The sequence below is a fragment of the Lepidochelys kempii genome, chromosome 2, assembly GCF_965140265.1.
Source record: "Lepidochelys kempii isolate rLepKem1 chromosome 2, rLepKem1.hap2, whole genome shotgun sequence".
Lineage (NCBI taxonomy): Eukaryota > Metazoa > Chordata > Testudines > Cheloniidae > Lepidochelys > Lepidochelys kempii.
In genome coordinates, this window is record NC_133257.1 from 211,561,981 (window position 1) to 211,578,391 (window position 16,411).

The 16,411-nt window shown below is 43.0% G+C and overlaps 1 protein-coding gene across 1 annotated transcript in view; it reads right to left on the reverse strand.

Moving 5' to 3' along the window:
- LOC140907553 (ATP-dependent translocase ABCB1-like) overlaps positions 1–16,411 on the reverse strand; it is a 57,275-nt gene that overhangs the window by 15,425 nt on the left and 25,439 nt on the right. Inside the window, exons 15-22 of the mRNA XM_073333751.1 lie at positions 15,944–16,114; positions 12,499–12,660; positions 11,454–11,696; positions 8,201–8,347; positions 7,139–7,243; positions 6,394–6,471; positions 5,040–5,123; positions 1,906–2,109 (exon numbers count right to left, since the gene is read on the reverse strand). Of these exons, the coding sequence (XP_073189852.1) occupies positions 1,906–2,109; positions 5,040–5,123; positions 6,394–6,471; positions 7,139–7,243; positions 8,201–8,347; positions 11,454–11,696; positions 12,499–12,660; positions 15,944–16,114 (1,194 nt within the window). The remainder of the gene's footprint in view (positions 1–1,905; positions 2,110–5,039; positions 5,124–6,393; positions 6,472–7,138; positions 7,244–8,200; positions 8,348–11,453; positions 11,697–12,498; positions 12,661–15,943; positions 16,115–16,411) is intronic.

Consider the following 16,411-nt stretch of genomic DNA (forward strand, 5'->3'; position numbering starts at 1 on the left):
TTTCTGCAGTGCCGGGTTAACACTCATGCCTTTGCTCTGCCAACCCCGCAGCTGCTGACGTGTACAAGCTCTTTGCCTCCTTTTACAGCCCATTCACTCTCACCCACAGGGCTCCATCTAACACTATTACAGCACAAGAAAAAAAAAAGGCTTCCCACCCCATGTTCCATCTGTTCCCTAGAGCTGGCAGTAGCCAATGGGAATTATTTGCATAGACTCCAGTTGCAATCAGGATGCTAGGTGTACCTACGCTAAATGGTGGAGGCAGTAGTTGGGCCTGCTTGGTAAGTGTGTTGGTGATGTGAACATGTGTGAATCACTCTGAGGTGTGTGAGAGCGGAGCTTAGGACAGGAGAAACTCTGTGTTTGCCATCCTCCGATGCCTGAACAAAGGGAGGAGCTAGGTGTGTACCTTCAGGATCTTGTGTGCACCAGTACAGTGCAGAATTGTGTACCTTATATTATATCATTAGCAGGGCACAGGGGCTGTATTAGAAAGGGTATTTTCCAGTAGCGAGCTGGCTTCTGAGCAATCTAAGCATTTATTATCTATGCACACTCCAGGCAAACTGAGTATGCTCAGGGGCAGATGGAGCTGTACTGAAGAGTAGAGGAACTAGTTAGCTCTGCTTGGTAGGTATGTTAGCGAGATGTATGACAGAGCTGTGACTCAGACATAAGGAGATGTGTGTGTGTGTGTGCGCATGTGTGGAGAAAGGCAGGAGGTGCATGTGTACCTTCAGGATGAAGTATGCCTCAGTTCTATGTGGAATTGTGTAGGTTATGTCAGTAACAGGGCACGAGGCTTTAATTACAAAGGATATTGCCAGCTGTGAGGTGGAATTTGAAAGGATTCTAATGCTTTCAGGATGGCTAAGTGAAAGTGTAGGTTGAGATGGTATCCTGTGTGTAACAGTAGCCCTACACTTAAGCTGGGAGGTGCGAGTCCCAGCTCACATAGATGTACCCACTGTGCATAGCTAGGGTGGCACGAGCAGTGGCTTGAGCTAGCCACATGAGCACAAACCCACCCAGACCCCCTGGGTACATACTACTTGTTAGGCTCATCCAAGCCACCATCCTGGCTACCCCAGCTACACTGCTATTTTTAGTGCACTAGCTCGAGCAGAGTTGCATGGGTATGTCTAGGAGAGCTGGGAGTCAGACCTCCCAGCTGAGATGTACCATCAGGGCACGGGAGCTGTAAAAGGCTGTAAAGCAGTTCGAACATTATACTTGTATGATATTATTTCTGGGAAGTTGGCTAAGTGTGATTGTGTATGCCACAATCTGGAACCTTCTGAATCTTTATAGTGCCAAGGGCCAGTGAGAATACGTGCACAGTGAGGCATAGCTGAAAGAGGCTAGAGGGAAGCTAGCATGGTCAACCTTCCCCTATCCTTTTTTGTCCTTTCATAGCGTTAGATGGAATCCTGTGGGTGACACTGAATGGACTGTAGAAGAAAGTGAAGAGCTTGAACATTTCAGCAACTGTGGGGTTGGCAGAGTAAAGGTATGTGTGTTAACAGAGAGTACTGGGGAATTACTGAAAGAGGACAACCTTAACTCTGCAATTCCTGATGTTCAGAAGTTTGAGTTTTGCTCAACTCAAGGATCTCTAGGGGACGACATGCCACCAAGAAACCTTAACTTTGTGTTAACATATTTTTTTTGCCATTAAATTACAAGGCAATATGAGTAACTGTGTGGATTTTAAAGCAATCAGAAAAGTCATCCTCAACCTTAGCTAGAGTGGAGCTAGCATCCCACTATAATAGAATTTCTCTCTTTATCACTGCTTTATTTCATATATTTTCAGAGTAATTTCTGTAGAAAATCATCACTAACAATGTCATTTAAACAATATAACATTATACCCATTTAGTTTATATTGGGAGAACTTACTCTTCCGGCCACTTCCAAAGCTTTTCGATCTTTTAATACGTGACCAGCCACAGAGCTCAGTCTAATAGCATTTGAAGCAATAATGAAAGGAATGCAGGCCAGGATAAGCAAAGTTAATCGCCATTCATATACAAAAGCAATAATGATGGCGGTCAGAAGGGTACAGGCAGCCTTAGTGAACAGGCCAAGCTGGCTTCCAGTAGCCTATCAAAGGCAAACAAAACAGTCCAAAGTTAGAGTTAATTCTTGACACACAAAATATAGATCAAATGTGTGAAATCATTGTTTCCTCAGGATTAAATATTCAGAGGGAGAACAATCATAAATGTTGTGCGTTTAAAATGGACAATTATATATGCAAAAACTCATATGGACAATTACATATGCAAAATACCCCTATCTGTGGGTTAGGTTCAGGAAGCCTGATGAATTGAGCCCATGTGGCCACATTTTCAACAAAAATATCAGGGCCCTCCTGTGCCACAACAAGGCACAGAAATCATGAAGAGCCAACAGCCTCTAATTTGGGGAATCTCAGTTATTGGGTGCCTAGTTTAAGGCACCTAGGGCCTGATTTTCAGAGGTGCTGTGTATCAGCTGAAGATAATGGAAGCTGCAGGTTCCTTTAATTAGGCACTTTGTTTTTCAGCAGTGTTAGCAGCAGGATATGAGTGTTCACACCAAAGAGCTCTACTCTCCCTGAGGATCTGCACATCCATGTCATCAAGAAATTTAAAAGTGATGACTGGCACACTGGATCTATGTAAACTGTGATAATACTCATGGCTCGAGCTGAGCAAATAGTGGATTCTTCAGACTGGGGGCCAAACTGGAAAAATCAGGGGGGAAAAATTGATTTGATTAGAACTGAACCAATTACAAAAAAAAATTTTTTGTCGAATAAAAAAATAATAATTTCAAATTGACCAAAACATTTTGGTGGACTAAAAACTCCCCCCAATTTTTGTATTGATTTGGCCATTTGCTGTGTTTTTCTCCTCTTTTTTATTTGGTCAAATTTGAAAATGAAATGCCATTTCAGAACAAAAGTAGAAATGGCATATTTTTAAATGGTCAAAATGAAACATTTAGACTTAAAACAAATCTCCCTCCCTATCTCTTTTGACGATTAGTCAAATTTGACCTGAATTCATGAATAGATTTGGGACCCCTAAAAATACGTAGTTCAGCAAAAATACCATTCACTGAAAACATATTGGCCAGCTCTATTCACGCCTGCAGATGAAATGGAAAGTTTTGTGGAAACAATCCATCTTCAAATATTGCACTGTGGACAAATCAAGAAAACCTTGGGTGGGAAGTATGATTCTTTCTTCGCTAGCCAGAGGCTTTCCTGCCCTCAAGAGACTTATGGTCAATAAAATTATAAAATCAAACCAATAACAAGATGAATTATTGCCATATACTCTAGGGGCTTACACATAAAGATCACTTTGAGACTTCAGCTAGCATAACATATGGCTGCCCACTTACTTAGCAGTAGCAGTGCTGGTTCCAGGGTATTAGAGAGACAAGATAGGTGAGGTAATATCTTTTATTGGATCAACTTCTGTTCGTGAAGATGACGACCTGAAGAAGAGCTCTGTGTAAGCTCAAAAGCCTCTCTCTCTCACCAACAGAAGTTTGTCCAATACAAGATATTACTTCACCCACCTCATCTCTCACACACAGATATTTCTTTGTTCTCCAGAGTAGGGGTTCTCATCCTTTTTCTTTCTGAGGCCCCCCCACAATATGCTATAAAAACTTCATGGCCCACCTGTGCCACAATAACTGGTTTTCTGCATATAAAAGCAAGGGCCAGCATTATGGGGTAGCAACCAGGGCAATTGTCTGGGTGGGGCCCTGCAAAGCTGCATTGTTCAGGCTTTGGCTTCATCCCCGTGTGGCGGGTTCAGTGCCCTGGGCTTCTGCCCCAGGAGGTGGGGCTTTGGCTTTCTGCCCTTGGCCTCAGTGAGTCTAATGCTGGCCCTGCTAGGCGGATCCCTTGAAACCTGCTCGCAGCCAGTTGAGAACCACTGCTCTGGAGAATGCAATGTTCTGATGTTCATTTTGCTCTATTAAGCTCTTTTTTTATAGTTTGGATCCTGTGCACCACCTTTTTCCCATTTTACCTTGACAGCTGGGATGATGGACCTTATCCTCAAGAATTAAGTTGCAGTTTTTAAAGATTCAAGTAATTGTATGTTCAGTCAAATATTTGATTGATTCCCACTCTGTGCTGGCCAGTAAAGAAGAGATGGGAGGGTATGAAATCTAGTGAGTCTGAGGATCTAGTGAATCCAGGAGTTGAAGAAGGGTTTTTTTTTTTAAAAGACAGGTGAAGTAGAAAAATTTAATTTAATTTTAAACTAAACTAGTGAATAAATCAGGAAACTCATTACCATTTGCTCAGGAGTGATTTTAAGAAGTATGGCTGATGTTCCAGAATGTTTTTAATTGGGTCGTGTGGTGGGGAGGAAAGGGGAGATTATGGCAAATTTTGCAAAATTTGCCATACTTATTTGCAGGATTTTCAGTGGCTCCTATCCTATACCACTCCCGAAATCACACAGTCCCTCAAGCTTCTATTATCACTGACACTCTGTATTAATGACCACTCACTTCACCCCCTAAAGCCCACATAAACAGGCTTTCTGTGCATGAAATGCAGTGGATAGAGCTGGGAAGAAGAAATCTACCCATGTCAACAAGAGGCCAAGGCCTGGGCTGCAATGCAACTCTCCCACAACCATAGCTCCTCCAAGCAACCGAAGAGGGGCTTTACGGCCACTTGATACACTGAAGACTTTGCTCCATTATGTGGTTTAAGTGGTGCAGAAGTGCTTACACTGGCCCTTGGACATGGCTTACTTTTAAAGTTATTAAGTTGTTTACTTAGCAGCTTACAGCAAGGAAATGGAAGGTATACGAACATCTGCTGAAGCTTTGATAGTCGTCATAAATTGGGACTACTGAAACGGTTTCCAAGACATTGATAGTGTGCCATTTAAATGTGTCAGCCAGTCTCTAGAGTAGATTTACCAACTCGTTTTCCAAAATAACTTCATCGTCCCTTGCCAACACAGCAATTCATATTTGTAAGCAAAACGTAAAAACAAAAATAAACATACCCCTTTGATTTGTGAAGCATCTGTAGCTAGTCTGGTTAACAAAACCCCTATGGCATTTTTATGATCGTCATACCACCCAATCTCCTGAAAGTGAACAGATGGTTCAGTTATTTTTGCTTTTGTAAATGAAATGTTCTTATAGTAACTCAGACTTGTCAGGGTCATTAGTACAGTGTATGGACATTTAAAGCTTGACTAGCATGTGTGTGTGGGGGGAAGAGAGAGAGACAACATAAGCACTAAGATGTTCATCACAAAAAAAGAGTGCATAACATTTGTCAGATAAACTAAAAACCATCTTAAAATAAACTATTCTTACCCTCAGAACATTAAACTGGTAACAATCCAGGTGCTATTAACTGCAAAGATTTTAGAATGTAGTCACGTATGTGTCATGCACCATAATGGGAGTGCCTTCCACGCCCATATCAACATCTGATGGGCACAGTGCTCCTCTCCTACATGTTTTATATTACACTGACTTTTGTGGAGCTAGGCCTGATTGATATGGGTGCATGTGGGAGGAGAATCAGCGTCATTATCCTTAAAGGTAGTGGAAAAGAAGGAGATATTTGGGGTTTTTTTGTAATTTTCCCTCTCCTCCCCTATCTCCTTTGAATGCTCCTGTGCATATGCAGAACCCTGTGATACCAAGCGCTACCAATGGGTGTGCTAGGTGCCAAATTGTCCACCCACAGAGAATCCTCTGCCAGGAACAAATAGAGGTGTGTCCTTTCCCAGGGATCCATCAACAGGGAGTATCCAAGGACAGTCATGTTGCAATAGTATTATTGTAAATCATTTCTGATCCAACTGGTCATATTTACTAGAGAAACCACTCTAGTGAGCAAAGATAATGCTTTGAGAACCTATACCTGTTACGATATGGTCCGTTTGCTATGGAGTTTGATGCAAACAGACCTAAACCTATTTATCTAAACATTTATATCATGACCATCGGGGCAGATAGAGATTTTGTTTTGTTAATCTTTGCAAATATACCAATGCACTCAGATACATGCATGTTTTATACACTCTTCAGTATGGTCTATATTGAAAGAGATGGCATCAAAATTAGAAAGCTCTCCTAGCAGCACTGAGTTAATTTGTACATGCTTTTGCTTTATTTTGTTTTGCATGTGTGCTCAGAGACTTGCCGCTTGTGCATTGTTAAAATTTCACTAAAAGGATGGGTTCTCTTGAAGCCGTATTGAAGGGAGGCTCTAGACAGGCCGTATGGAACCAGGAATTTTCATGGTGTTATACAAACAGCCCACAAAAGCCATCTGGCTCACATGGCAGGAGTGCTGTATATTTGCTGTCTATTGCTCTTACCCAGAAATGTGACCCATACCTGCTGAATCAATGCTTTGAATGATAAAAATCGCAATCTCTTGGTCAGAACTTCCCCAGACTTTCCAAACATGAATCCCTGAAAAGGGAGAATAAGAAATAAAACAGTTGAATTGTATGTGTTGGGCTGTACAGTCATATTTAGAACAACCTCCTGTAAATGTGATGATATTTCAACCGTTCAGCCACACAGTTTACAGAAACTACACAGTGTTTTGGGATATGGTTTCAGAGGTTAGTTTAAAGCTGGTGAAAGGTACTACATGTATTTCTGGAAACTGAAGTTTCATCATACTGCCCCACCCACATTTTTCTGCAGCCAGCTGCAGAGGTCAGCAGTGAAGTCACCTTCCTGGCTTACTCATTCCTTAGCCTCACTACTCACTCTACTATCTAACATTGCCGACTGTGGCGGTGTTTTTTGTAACATACACACAAATGTAGTGGAACTGGGCTGTACCCAAACGCATTCCCCCAGGACACAGACCGGTCAGCAGCACCTTTCAGGCATTGGTGCCCTGGGCTGCTTTGTAACTGGCAATCAAGAAGAGTAAGGTTCTGTATTCCATACCAGCCCAGTCATTAAGTCATTCAGTGGCTTGGCTCTGGAACAGTTTATAAGAAACATAGTGAATACAAAGTTGCCTTATGTTCCCAAAACAGCCTCTCAAGGAGATCTGAAAATCATGACCATAATGTATGTGACCAGATACTTAGCTTTGACTTTTCAATGTAGTGAAGTTTACCTGGATTATGTGGGTTACTAAACTGATCACTGACAATACAAGAAACATTAGAGAAAGCAATGTGGTGGTTTTGCTCCTTTTTTCAGGATCTGTTTCTTGAAAAGCCTATGTAAGAAAAGCACAAAGTGACCACCAGTTACAATAGCTCAGAAACAAACACTGTAGAAATGATTGAACGTTACCTTCTCTCAGCTCTTCCCCGGCTCCTGAACTCTGCCACCTCTCAGCTTTCCGCTGCTGGCCAGGAGGTCACTTCACCTCTCCCAGCTGACCCGCCTCTCATCAGCTACTCCTTCTCCAATCCTCCACCAGATCCTCTCCTCATTTGCCTGTGACCTGCAGTTCCACTAAACCCTGCCTCCAAGCTGCCACTTCACCAGCTCTTATCTGCCTTCCACTGAATGCTGTCACTCCGTCAGACCATCCACCTCCCCTCCAGCTGACTACAACACCCCTCTTCTCTTGCCTGAAGATAAAAGATTCCCTCAACATCTTGCTCCAACTATTCTTCCTGGCTGCTGCTCCAACTCTCAGCAGCTTCCAACAATCATATATTGGAATCCAAAGGAAGACTCCATTTCTTTCCTGCAATGATTCAGGAATCAAGGGGTTAATTATTCAGACAGTCCCATGGATGCCCCCGGTACTTACAAACATGGTGGAATGCAAGGCACCTTGGAGGAGCTTACTGTCCAAAGAGAATGGGTACTGTGCAAAGAACAGGGTCAGGTACAAGGCAGAGAGTCTGCACAACAGTGGAGAGTGGTAAGTGAAAACTGAGTTTGATAAGGGAAGGTGATTTGCTTCACTGGAAAGATGAAGTCATTCCACATACAGGGGCTGGAAAATAGGCAAGAAGTCCCAAGTGGGGAGAGGAGATCAAGGGCTTGATCAAGTTCCTACTCAAGTCAATAGAAAGACTCTTGTAGAATTCAATGACAGTGGGAGTAGAATGAGGCTCTAAGGCATCACTAGAGAGGACTAGCTGGAGGGTCAGGCAGGATTTAAAGTTCTGCATTTGTGCCTGGTTCAAGTTAGTTTACCATCCAGTTCTGAACTTACCCCAATGATTTTTCCAAATATAACAGAAAATACAGCGTAGATACCACCAGAGAAGGCAGCAGCAATCATGCCAAAGAATATATGCAGCCACTCCGGTTTGTTCAGAGCCAGAATTCTGGAATAAGGCACAGCAGGAAGATTTTCCTCCTACATAAGAGATAAAATTCAGCTGTTCACTGGAAGTTGTGGAACATGACAATTTCCCCAGCTCAGGGGTAAATCAGTAAACTGTCCTAGCAACTGTTCACAGATAATTCGCCCCAGCCTCCAATGTACACATTGAATAAGCAAACAGACTGAAGATTTGCCACTCTGTAATTTAAGGTCTTAAAACTGCAATTGCAAGTCAAAAAAATCTTCAGGCATAAATTTCACAAAAGTCTAAGTGGGTGGGGTCTATATAGTTCAGTGAAATGTCAGATAGGGTCAGTGACCATGAATTGCAACTTTAACTCATGAATCATTATAGCGACCTAAAAGTCTCACTGTTCTGAGCACAAAAAGACCAGTCTAGTTCAGCCTCTGCAAATGCTAGTGGGTTGGCAAGGATACAATTGGGTCTCGTTATGTCAGTTAGTCTGTTTTGTCTTTTACAAAATACAGACTATGAATCATTACCAGATGCATGGAAAAGGCATATGAAACAGTGATTTAGGCTTCATCTCCCTTAAAAAAATACATGGCAGCTCAATTCAGCTTCACTGAACTATTCAAAATGTCCACACATTTGTTGAGGAAGTTGTGGAAAATGAAATGAAAACATAGGAACGGGTACAGATTATTAGATGAGGTTTTGGCCAGTTGCGATGGCCTCGCTTGGTTAGCTTTGCCTGTGTTTCAGATACTGGAAAAGCCTGTCCACATTTCAACCATACAAGCATGCTGAACTTTGTGACAAATAATTTCATGGCTTCCCATCTGATTTCTTCACTTTACTGCAAACAGTATGAATTCTGAAGCCATGCATCTTGCCATCTATTTCCTCTGACAAGGCCCAAATGCAATAGTTATGAATAGATAAAAAATGTGTTCTGGACTTCTGGGTGATACATTGTAAGAATGCATCCAGCTGCTGCATATTGTTTGCGTCATGTTCTACCAGAAGACTGTACTATAATAAAAAAAAAGAGCTCCTAGAACAGGGTTTCTCCACTGGTGGGTTGTGACCCAAAATTGGGTCATCTGAATGCGTTTAAGGATCACAGGGCTGGCTGGGCTCAGCTTCCCCCTCTGGGCTTTGTGACCTGGTGCACATGGCTGCAATGCCACTCTCACAAATTTGGCCTGGTTGGCCCCCTCATCAGGATGGCCAGGCCAAACCTGAGCAGTGCTGCAACCTCTGAGGTTGCAACACCCAGAGTGGGAAGCCAAGCCCAGCCAGCCCAGTGGGACAGGAGCTGGGAGAGAGCAGCTGGGAACACAATCTCTGGCAAACACTGGCCCCCTGATGTAACCCCCACCTCGCATCTGGGCAACACTCCCTCTTCCATAACCCTTGTCCTGCACCCCATTTTGGACCCCCTGATGTAGCCTTCCCCCACAGCCAAGCGATTCTCCCTCTCTCATACCACCTATTGTGGCCTCCAGCTCCCTCAACTCCTTCCCCCCACCCCTCACTGTAACCCTTGGACCCCAAATCCCTCCACTCCTTTACCCTCTTCTCTCCAGGGGCTGCATGAGGTGTCTGTGGTTTTCCGGGAGCTATCAGTTTGACCCCCCTCCCCCAGACCTGTCTGCCTCCATATCCTTCCCCCAGCCTCCAACTGCACCTCCACACCCCTCTGCTACCATTTCCTTCTCCAGACCCTCCAACTCCTTCCTCATTTACATCCCCAGACTCCCAATCTCTCCATTTTACCACCAGCCCCTTATTCTCACCACCCCCCAGTGGGCTGTGGGGGGGGGGGGGGCGGGCGGGGCAGGGTTTGTGTGTTTTTGGAGGGTATGTCTTGGTTTACCACCCCTCCCCCCAGTTGTTGGTGGGGGGAGTTCCCCACCTGTTTACATCTGGCTAGAACACCTGGAATCTTAGCTCCGAGTCCCACCAAACCCCTGATGGATCCCTGCAGGGTCGGGTGGCATTGGGTCTAGGGGTGTCTCAGGAAGTCTCTGGGTCACAACAGACCATTACACATAGGGTCTGAGCTGAGAAAGGTTGAGAAACAAAACACAAACATCTGGCAAGGTTAGTTACATTATGGATTCTGAAATTATATTCACTAATCAAACATATTATAGAAGAAATTCCAGGAAAACTCCCATTGATTTCAATGTCAGCAGGATTTCACCCTACGTTTATATTCTAGCTCTTTGCACTGGCAAATCATTGAAAAAAGTTCTGTAGGTCTTCTATAACCAGCCTCATACAAGGATGTGAATAATTATATTGTGTGCAGTTCAAACTAATATATATATATATTCTGCAATAAAGTCCTTGTTTGGCCTTATGGACAAGGTCTAATCCAGAGACCACTGAAATTCTTTTAATTAACTTCAATGACTCCATTGAAGCAGGGCCTAAAACCTGAAGTCCTTACCTGGTTTTTATTCAGTTCTAACTCAGGCAAAATACCTTAACAGGAAGGGGAATTTTGTCTGAATAAAAACAGAGTAAGGACCTCCGGAGCTGGCCCTATTGAAACAGAGAGAGAGGTGGTTGGAGAAAAAGGTAAATCTTTTCTATTGTTTTAATTTAGGCTGCATTTCAAAATAGAGATTTAAACATTTTCTCTGTTTAGTGTGTGGCCAACACTATTATTAATTATAATAATTTGCATTTATATAGCACCTTTCATCTCAAAGTGCTTTACAAACTGGGATACATATCACAAGGATTGTGTCATCCACTGGTAAAACACCATGTCTGTGTAAGTAGGTATAATTTAATTACTTGAGTAGGAACTTGGCCAGGACAGTGGATTTAACACCCTAATCTTATGAAGTTTGACAAGAGGTTGAGAACTTGTTTGAACTTCTTAATAAAAAGATAACTAACAAGCATAAACCTCCTTACCACCATATTGTGTATCAGGTTAATTCTGTCTCAAGAGGTCAGACTGATTTGTTTACCCCTGTGTTTTCTCTGAAGATTCCCAATTTCAAGAATTCATCCAGGTCAATGTTGTATATGACAGGATCATAGCAAAGGTGGCATGGCTTAAGGCCTTTTTAAAAAAGAAAATAAAATTACCTTTGTTTCTATTCTCACAAGCTATCACTAAACTTTAGGATTAAACTGAATTTTAACACTAACCTCTTTCTCCTTGGTGCCGCCGGATTCTTTGTTGTTCTCTGTCTCCTTTTCAGATGACTTTTTTTTAGAAGAGGTCTTTCTGCTTTTACACTTTCTGAATCTACCAGGAATGCTTTCCATTTCAAGGATTCCTGGTTCTTCAAAACCGCCAAGATCAGTCACGTTCTCCATCCTGAGATCATCTAGATTTTGTGTCTCTTCATCACATTCTGATATCTCATTTTGAGTGTTTCCACTATGACCCTAGTAACAAGCAAGGAATAGTGATACACAGTCACAAGACAGTTTGCCGCAAGGGGAAGGAACAGTATACTTGGTATGGAAACAAACAAAAAACCACCACCACTTTGGTTACGTGGTCACTTTCACATAGTAATTTGTATAGGCCAAGTTCTCTGCCAGTATAAGTTGGTGCAGTTGCAACTTACACCTACAGAGAATTTGGTTCTGTATGTCCCCCCCAGCCACATAGCTCAGTCAAATCTGGGAACTAACAGTTCTGTGATGATGTCATCCACCTCCTCTGCTCAGTTATGTTTTTGACTCATTACATTGTGTAAATGTGAAGCACTGCTACCCATGAAGAACAACCACTTCCAACTTATAAACAAGATTGACTGATCAACTTTCACTCAACTAGAAAACATGCAGAAACTGCAAAGCGAAAATAGCCCAGCTGTTTGAGTGCAGAACCTGCATGTGTCAGCAATAGTACCAGTGAGATCATAGGCGCTGACACTGTGGGTGCTCCATGGCTCAAGCACCCACTGGAAAAAAAAAAAAAGTACGGGGTGTTCAGCACTTGAAGGGCTGGACAAATCTTTTGTGGGTCCCAGCACCTGGACTGTGGCTCCGCCCCAAGCCCTCTTCTCTCCCAAGGCCCCTCCCACAGGTCACACACGGTGGGGCTGGGGTGGGGGGAAGAGGAGCACCCACTGGCAAATACAAAAATCAGCACCTGTGAGTTAGATATACAGATAATTTTCTGGAGTAGAGAGACGGCCAGTAAATCTGAAGCATTTAGTCAGGAGTGCTGTATCATTACCTGCCGCATCACAAGAGAATAGTAGTCACCCTTCAATGTCATGAGTTCATTGTGTGTTCCCTGTTCAACAACAACACCATTGTGAAATCCAGCAATAATGTCAGCCGTCTGGATTGTGGAGAGCCGGTGAGCTATCACAATGGTGGTACGTCCAGCCCTAGCCTTACAGGAGGGAGAAAAAAAAAAAAGGTACTTTAAAATGAGGTAGGAAAAAAAAATCCCTACCTAACAGCACAGCGATAGTGTGGAAAATGCAAGCTTAAATGCCCTGCTGACCCTTTATAGCTGATCATTATTTCCATGCATGCGGTCTGATTTGGCAACCAAAGGACACTTCTGATTACAAAATCCACATTTATAATAATGACAGGGAAAAGTGAATTAATTTTATAGGCTGTGTAGGTACCAATGCCTATAGCTAAGGTTGCCTGACCCTTCCAATTGGAAGATTGGTTGTCAGATGCTTATAACTTTGCCAAGATTTAATTATTTGGGCTGAAACTTTCCATGCTGGTATCTGCCTCAGGCTGTGGTGGTTTTTTGTTTTGTTTTTTTAAATTTCAGCAAAAATGGTTCAATGGTTTCTCAGAATGAGATTAGAGGAAAATAATGTTGTTTTGCCCATATTAAAACATTCTTATAACTTTTTAATTGAGAAGCTTTATCACCTAAATGCTTGAGAGCAGGGACTTGAAATTTGGAGGAGATGGGCATGTCTCACTGGTATCAGGGATGTGCCTTTTACCATTCCCATGAAAATCTGCCCAAATTTGGCCAAGTTATGAGGCTCTGAAAATCTCTGTTTGCACGTGCTCAGTAAAGACTTGTCAGTGTTCAGCAGCTAAATTCTCCAAAGAAACAGTCTGCTTTAAGCACGCTGCATTGTATGACAGGAGTGCACATGCACCATCGCCACAGTGTGACTAAGCATGTTCCAGCCCAGGACTCCGGGGGGGTGGGGGAGACTGAGCAGCACTTTGCCTGCAATTTCTCCTCCCTATAGTCAGGGGGAGTTGTGGCTCCAGGCACAAAACAAGAGTAGGGAGAGCAGAATGAACAGTCATTGTGGAAGGAATCAAAGTTATGCAGTAAAGGATGCTCTTGTCTGCAGGAAACCCGCCTTATTTGTTGCAGAAGTTGTATGTTGTGTAGTGAATGAGGCAGGGGACTGCAGGAAAAGAGAGGATGGTCTCATTATTGTTATGGCAGCTGAATACTGCCCTGCGGAATTGGATTCTAGCCCTGTCTCTGCCATAGAGTTACTATATGATGCTGGGCAAGCCAGTGAAACCAAACTTTTCACACGTTGGTACTAATTGTGTGGTCCTCATTTTCTGGGTGCCTGACTTGAGGCATTGGGGTCTGATTTGCAGAAGTGCTGAGCATTCACAGCTGCAACTGAAGTCAATGGGATATGTGCTTTTAACATATATAGCGCTGTATAATGCAAAACTCTCTGAAATATTGAGTCCTGGGCATCGCGGATCAGGCACCCAAAAGTAGTATGCACTTTCAACATTAACATCTCTGTGTCTCAGTTCCCCTTCTGTAATATGGGAGTAATACTACCACCTTACTTGTCAGGGGTGTTGTGAAGATAGTGTTTATGAAGCACTCAGATATTAGAGTGATGAGAGGTATAGAAAAGCCCAGGAGGAAGTTAATAATTTTGTTTTCAGAGCAGGGTTTGAATGGCATGGGGGCATACATTGAATGCGGAGGATAAAAAGAAATATTCACTAGGACTGAATGAAGCACCATCCTGTGCACTGAATGAAGCAGGGGCCCTGTGGAAAAAAATAGTATGTGATCATTTAATTGAAGACTATCCCTTAATGCAGACACACACGGGGTCCAAATGAATGTTGACCAGGCAACTTTAATTCTGTCATTCCCTAAATTTGGAGTGCTTGACTTTGGAACCTTAATGTTCTTTTCATGTTGTGTGTGTGTGTGTGTGTGTGTGTGTGTAAAATTCAGTATAAATAATGATATCTATGCATAATATAAAGGCTTAGCACCCAAATACTACCCTCAATTACACCATGCACTACCACTGATATTAGGGTTGCCAACTCTGACTGAAGCTATTCCAGGAGAATTCCTCCCCCTCCACCTCTCCAACATGACAATCTAATTTTCTTAAAATATCCGATTAAAATCTCCTGGATTGCTTTCTATGGTCACCAGGAGATGGATGCCGATTCCGGGAGACTCCAGCCCAATCCTGGAGGGTTGGCAACCCTAACTGATATCAGTGTGGTCAGATGGGTATAAGTGAAGGCAAAATTTAGGCCCACCGACTTAAAATTTATTGCAGATAAATGCTGTGGGCCATAAAGTGCCCTTGAGCCAAGCATAGAACTTATGCTATTCTGTGTTTACTATTACTGAGTACTAATGGGAGGCGAGCTTTCTCATAGAGCTTATTTTTATGATACACCACTGGTTATATACACAAATAAATGTCAGAAACCTAAAGCAATGCTGCAGCCCAGTCCTGTAGGCCACAATCAGGTGAAGCTCCATATTCGGTCACTGACTTACCGTGTGTCCACTGAACCTGTCCGTGCCTCAGTCTCCTCATTTTCAAAATGGAGAAAATAATCCGTAAACCTCAGCAGTGTTATGAAAATTATTAAAACATCTGTTTAATGATTGGATAAGATACAGTGATGTAGAAGCACAATGTATTTTTATTATTGCCCTGAAGAAATTCATACAATTCTGGCACCTTGCTTTGATAATGTAGGAGTTAAATTACTGATGCCACATTCACAGTTCACCACCTTCTGCCTTACATCACAATTGCTTCTCTGTGGTAGAGGCCAGCATTAAAGAAAACTTCTGTCTACATGCAAATATCTTGGCAATCAGGAATGACATTAAGAGAAATCGAGCCTGCGATTGCTTTAGGGTTGCCACCTGTCTGGGTTTTTATCTGGATAGTCTGTTTTTTGGTTTCTGTGTCCAGGTGCCATTTAGGGTTTCCAGGTGCCCAGTTTTTGGCGACCTGGCAACCCTATGGTACCTGAACCAAAAGCTCAGTTACTGCAGGGTGGGGAGAAGTGCTGGGTCATTAACGCGCACCAGCCTCTGCTCAGCTGGGCCGCCTCCTACCTGCAGGCAAGCTCCTTGAGGTGGTCCAGAGAGCAATGGGGGCAGGGGGAGAGAAACGAGCAATGAAGGCGGGGCCTCAGGGGAAGAGGCAGAAGACAGGGTGGCAACCCAAGATTGCTTAATGGAGTTTTGATTAATTATTACAGGGTCATATAATGACACCAAAATTTGAGCATGCATCCCTATGGATTTCAATGCCCTTCTTGAAACCAGTGGAGAGCTATGCTTAAAAACTGATGGCATGCTATAGTCTTTAAATGTCAAGCTTGCCATATGGTTGTTGTGCTTCTTAATATTGATTGATAACCAGCAATAGGATTCCTACCTTATCAAGAGCTGCTTGCACTACAGATTCACTCTGAGTGTCCAGAGCAGACGTGGCTTCATCCAGCAGCAGAATCCTGGGATTCCTTGCCAGGGCACGAGCAATAGCAATTCGTTGTTTCTGCCCTCCGCTCAGCTGAGCTCCCCTTTCCCCCACCATAGTGTTAAATTTCTGAGAAAACCAGAGGAGCATAGAGATTGCAGAAGGGGTCAGTTAAAATCCTTTTAAACCCCCTCCCCCAATCTTATTGTTACTATCACAATCAGAAATTCCCTCTTCAAAAGTTTTGTGATGGATGGTCAAATAAATGCTTTAAGAAAAATTACTTCTAAAAGAACGGTCTTGGCCAATTACATTCAGTGTTTCTTCCCCCTTGAGGCAGAGGACAGTTTAAAATGTCTAACTGTAGGATTCATACAAGGTTCATGCGCTTGGCAACATTTAGGGCACACCCGGAGTGTTGTATAG